Raw genomic sequence first — 5,000 nt, 5'->3', positions numbered from 1 at the left:
GTGTGTGTGTGTGTGTGTGTGTGTGTGTGTGTGTTTGTTTCTGTGTGTGTGTGTGTGTGTGTATTTGTTTCTGTGTGTGTGTGTGTGTGTATTTGTTTCTGTGTGTGTGTGTGTGTGTATTTGTTTCTGTGTGTGTGTGTGTGTGTGTGTGTGTATTTGTTTCTGTGTGTGTGTGTGTGTGTGTATTTGTTTCTGTGTGTGTGTGTGTGTGTATTTGTTTCTGTGTGTGTGTGTGTGTGTGTGTATTTGTTTCTGTGTGTGTGTGTGTGTGTGTGTATTTGTTTCTGTGTGTGTGTGTGTGTGTGTATTTGTTTCTGTGTGTGTGTGTGTGTGTGTATTTGTTTCTGTGTGTGTGTGTGTGTGTGTATTTGTTTCTGTGTGTGTGTGTGTGTGTGCTTTGTTTCTGTGTGTGTGTGTGTGTGTATTTGTTTCTGTGTGTGTGTGTGTGTCTTTGTTTCTGTGTGTGTGTGTGTGTCTTTGTTTCTGTGTGTGTGTGTGTGTCTTTGTTTCTGTGTGTGTGTGTGTGTCTTTGTTTCTGTGTGTGTGTGTGTGTCTTTGTTTCTGTGTGTGTGTGTGTGTCTTTGTTTCTGTGTGTGTGTGTCTTTGTTTCTGTGTGTGTGTGTCTTTGTTTCTGTGTGTGTGTGTCTTTGTTTCTGTGTGTGTGTGTCTTTGTTTCTGTGTGTGTGTGTGTCTTTGTTTCTGTGTGTGTGTGTGTCTTTGTTTCTGTGTGTGTGTGTCTTTATTTCTGTGTGTGTGTATCTTTGTTTCTGTGTGTGTGTGTGTCTTTGTTTCTGTGTGTGTGTGTGTCTTTGTTTCTGTGTGTGTGTGTCTTTGTTTCTGTGTGTGTGTGTCTTTGTTTCTGTGTGTGTGTGTGTCTTTGTTTCTGTGTGTGTGTGTGTATTTGTTTCTGTGTGTGTGTGTATTTGTTTCTGTGTGTGTGTGTATTTGTTTCTGTGTGTGTGTGTATTTGTTTCTGTGTGTGTGTGTCTTTGTTTCTGTGTGTGTGTGTCTTTGTTTCTGTGTGTGTGTGTCTTTGTTTCTGTGTGTGTCTTTGTTTCTGTGTGTGTCTTTGTTTCTGTGTGTGTATTTGTTTCTGTGTGTGTATTTGTTTCTGTGTGTGTATTTGTTTCTGTGTGTGTCTGTCTCTGCCCCAGCCTCACCATAGACACTATAGAGGTCAGGCTCCATGAAGACAGAGCTGAGGTCTGAGCAGGCAGACTGTGGGGGCGTAGGGGTGCTGGGTGAGGTGGGGCCTGAGGCGATGGAAGAGGTCTCAGGCTCCGTCTCGGCGATGCTCCTGAAGGTGATCTTGTGGGGGGGCTCTCTCTCCAGGGGTACGGGGTGACCCTTCAGGGTCCCTGACGTAGAGGTACGCACCGGCCGGATCCCCGGGGACTTCAGAGGGTACAGGGTCTTCCTGGGCTGGAGGAGAGAAAGAAAGTCATGACAGAGTTGGGGTACGCATGCACAACTCACACTTTCACAAAAATCTCTTTTTTTATATAATAAAAAAAAAGTTTAACCTTTATTTAACTAGGCAGGTCAGTTAAGAACAAATTCTTATTTACAATGTCGGCCTAGGAACAGTGGGTTAACTGTCTTGTTCAGGGGCAGAACGACAGATTTTTACCTTGTCACCCATTTGATGTTACATTTGAGCTAAATACACAGCGGTAAATGTGTTTGTAAAAAAAAGAACGGTATCTGTTTAACTGATTAGCGAGCAGCGTTTACATCGAAACAAGGGTCTCTAATTACAGCTCACCGCTGGAAGGTTTGCTCTCCTTGCTGGGCAGGTTACTTACGAATCGTGGCGGCTGCTTGCAGTTACGAGGCTCAATCTCCTGAGACTTGTTGAATAGATAGTCAGAGAACTCCTTCTCACCCAGACTGCCCATCGGGTTCAGGTTCTCAAAAAACCTCTGGGACAAAAACACGTTAAAGGCCATCTGATTAACAATATTCCTTTGAGTGGATCAAAGGCAAGGTGACCACTGTTGTTATGGTGCAGGGGAAGGAGAGAGGGACTAGGACAGGTAGAGAGAGAGAGAGAGATGGAGAGAGAGAGGGACTAGGACAGGTAGAGAGAGATGGAGAGCGAGAGAGAGAGAGATGGAGAGAGAGAGGGACTAGGACAGGTAGAGAGAGAGAGAGAGAGAGATGGCGAGAGAGAGGGACTAGGACAGGTAGAGAGAGAGAGAGAGAGAGAGAGAGGGACTAGGACAGGTAGAGAGAGAGAGAGAGATGGAGAGAGAGAGGGACTAGGACAGGTAGAGAGATGGGGAGAGAGAGGGACTAGGACAGGTAGAGAGAGAGAGAGAGAGATGGAGAGAGAGGGACTAGGACAGGTAGAGAGAGAGAGATGGAGAGAGAGAGGGACTAGGACAGGTAGAGAGAGAGAGATGGAGAGAGAGAGGGACTAGGACAGGTAGAGAGAGAGAGATGGAGAGAGAGAGGGACTAGGACAGGTAAAGCGAGAGATGGAGACACTTGATGTCCTGCTGGACCTTGAGACAGTAAGGCTGGTTTTGATTGTCCTACCTTGATGTCCTGCTGGACCTTGAGACAGTAAGGCTGGTTTTGATTGTCCTACCTTGATGTCCTGCTGGACCTTGAGACAGTAAGGCTGGTTTTGATTGTCCTACCTTGATGTCCTGCTGGACCTTGAGACAATAAGGCTGGTTCTGGTACTGCTGTATCTCTCCTGTGATTTCTGCTACTTTCCTCCTCTTACTGAAGTTGATCAGCTCTTTGCCGTGTCTCTTCAGGAAGTCGGGGTTCCCCTCCTCTGTCTTCAGGATGTTGGTCAGGTAGATACCTGGGACAGACAGGTAGGTAGGTAGTTATTGGTCAGGTAGATACCTGGGACAGACAGGTAGGTAGGTAGGTAGTTATTGGTCAGGTAGATACCTGGGACAGACAGACGGGTAGGTAGTTATTGGTCAGGTAGATACCTGGGACAGACAGACGGGTAGGTAGTTATTGGTCAGGTAGATACCTGGGACAGACAGACGGGTAGGTAGTTATTGGTCAGGTAGATACCTGGGACAGACAGGTAGGTAGGTAGGTAGTTATTGGTCAGGTAGATACCTGGGACAGACGGGTAGGTAGTTATTGGTCAGGTAGATACCTGGGACAGACGGGTAGGTAGTTATTGGTCAGGTAGATACCTGGGACAGACGGGTAGAGGGTTATTGGTCAGGTAGATACCTGGGACAGACGGGTAGAGGGTTATTGGTCAGGTAGATACCTGGGACAGACAGACGGGTAGAGGGTTATTGGTCAGGTAGATACCTGGGACAGACAGACGGGTAGGTAGTTATTGGTCAGGTAGATACCTGGGACAGACAGACGGGTAGGTAGTTATTGGTCAGGTAGATACCTGGGACAGACAGACGGGTAGGTAGTTATTGGTCAGGTAGATACCTGGGACAGACAGACGGGTAGGTAGTTATTGGTCAGGTAGATACCTGGGACAGACAGACGGGTAGGTAGTTATTGGTCAGGTAGATACCTGGGACAGACAGGTAGGTAGGTAGGTAGTTATTGGTCAGGTAGATACCTGGGACAGACAGGTAGGTAGTTATTGGTCAGGTAGATACCTGGGACAGACAGGTAGGTAGTTATTGGTCAGGTAGATACCTGGGACAGACGGGTAGAGGGTTATTGGTCAGGTAGATACCTGGGACAGACAGACGGGTAGAGGGTTATTGGTCAGGTAGATACCTGGGACAGACAGGTAGGTAGTTATTGGTCAGGTAGATACCTGGGACAGACGGGTAGAGGGTTATTGGTCAGGTAGATACCTGGGACAGACGGGTAGAGGGTTATTGGTCAGGTAGATACCTGGGACAGACGGGTAGGTAGGTAGTTATTGGTCAGGTAGATACCTGGGACAGACAGACGGGTAGGTAGGTAGTTATTGGTCAGGTAGATACCTGGGACAGACAGACGGGTAGGTAGGTAGTTATTGGTCAGGTAGATACCTGGGACAGACAGACGGGTAGGTAGGTAGTTATTGGTCAGGTAGATACCTGGGACAGACAGACGGGTAGGTAGGTAGTTATTGGTCAGGTAGATACCTGGGACAGACAGACGGGTAGGTAGGTAGTTATTGGTCAGGTAGATACCTGGGACAGACAGACGGGTAGGTAGTTATTGGTCAGGTAGATACCTGGGACAGACGGGTAGGTAGATACCTGGGACAGACAGGTAGGTAGATACCTGGGACAGACAGGTAGGTAGATACCTGGGACAGACAGGTAGGTAGATACCTGGGACAGACAGGTAGGTAGATACCTGGGACAGACAGGTAGGTAGATACCTGGGACAGACAGGTAGGTAGATACCTGGGACAGACAGGTAGGTAGTTATTGGTTATAGGGCAGGGCCAGATGGTATGCGTGTCACCTAATACCCTTTTCACAGTATTATTGTGACCCGAACCGTATTATGTTGACTTCAACATATTCCTTTGTCATTGTCCTTTACGTTATGGTTCCAGCAACTACGTTGGATGGGTGACAGGTCAGTAGAGTTCAGGCTCGGCTCAGTAGTGTGAGAAGGATGTAGTACTGTTTGTCAGTGTGCTCCAGTCTGTCCGGAAGGTCTTACCAAAGAAAGGCACACAGGGCGGGTTAATGGACTTGAGCTTGGCCAGGTACTTCTTGAAATGGTCCTGGCTCAGTTCCACTGCTTCCTCTAGGATCCGCTTTTTCCTCTCGGGGACCGCCTGAAATACAAGGACAATATCTCTCGTTAACTTGCTGCTCAGTAAAGGATTGGGAGAATGTCAATTGCATTTTCTTGATTCTTTGCCTCCTTCTCCAAAACCCATTGGATGAGAAGGTCAGGAGGACCTCTGACTTTCTCATCCAATGGGTTTCGAGGAGGAGATTGGACGTGACGAATCAAATAAATGTATTCTCTCTGGTCTTACTGCTCAATAGGCACCAGACAATAGGCCCCAGACAGTACACATTGCATGCTGACAGGGTTGG

The 5,000-nt window shown here is 47.5% G+C and overlaps 1 protein-coding gene across 3 annotated transcripts in view; it reads right to left on the bottom strand.

The window, feature by feature from the left end:
* Window positions 1–5,000, bottom strand: part of LOC106611443 (son of sevenless homolog 2) — a 100,919-nt gene that overhangs the window by 10,557 nt on the left and 85,362 nt on the right. For all 3 annotated transcript variants that reach the window (XM_045723731.1, XM_045723733.1, XM_045723732.1), the window contains 4 exons: window positions 4,615–4,732; window positions 2,646–2,818; window positions 1,806–1,922; window positions 1,161–1,422 (listed from right to left, as the gene is read on the bottom strand). In XM_045723731.1, the coding sequence (XP_045579687.1) occupies window positions 1,161–1,422; window positions 1,806–1,922; window positions 2,646–2,818; window positions 4,615–4,732 (670 nt within the window). The remainder of the gene's footprint in view (window positions 1–1,160; window positions 1,423–1,805; window positions 1,923–2,645; window positions 2,819–4,614; window positions 4,733–5,000) is intronic.

The sequence above is a fragment of the Salmo salar genome, chromosome ssa09 (genome assembly GCF_905237065.1).
Source record: "Salmo salar chromosome ssa09, Ssal_v3.1, whole genome shotgun sequence".
Taxonomy (NCBI): Eukaryota; Metazoa; Chordata; class Actinopteri; order Salmoniformes; family Salmonidae; genus Salmo; species Salmo salar.
This window is presented reverse-complemented; position numbering and strand designations above follow the sequence as displayed.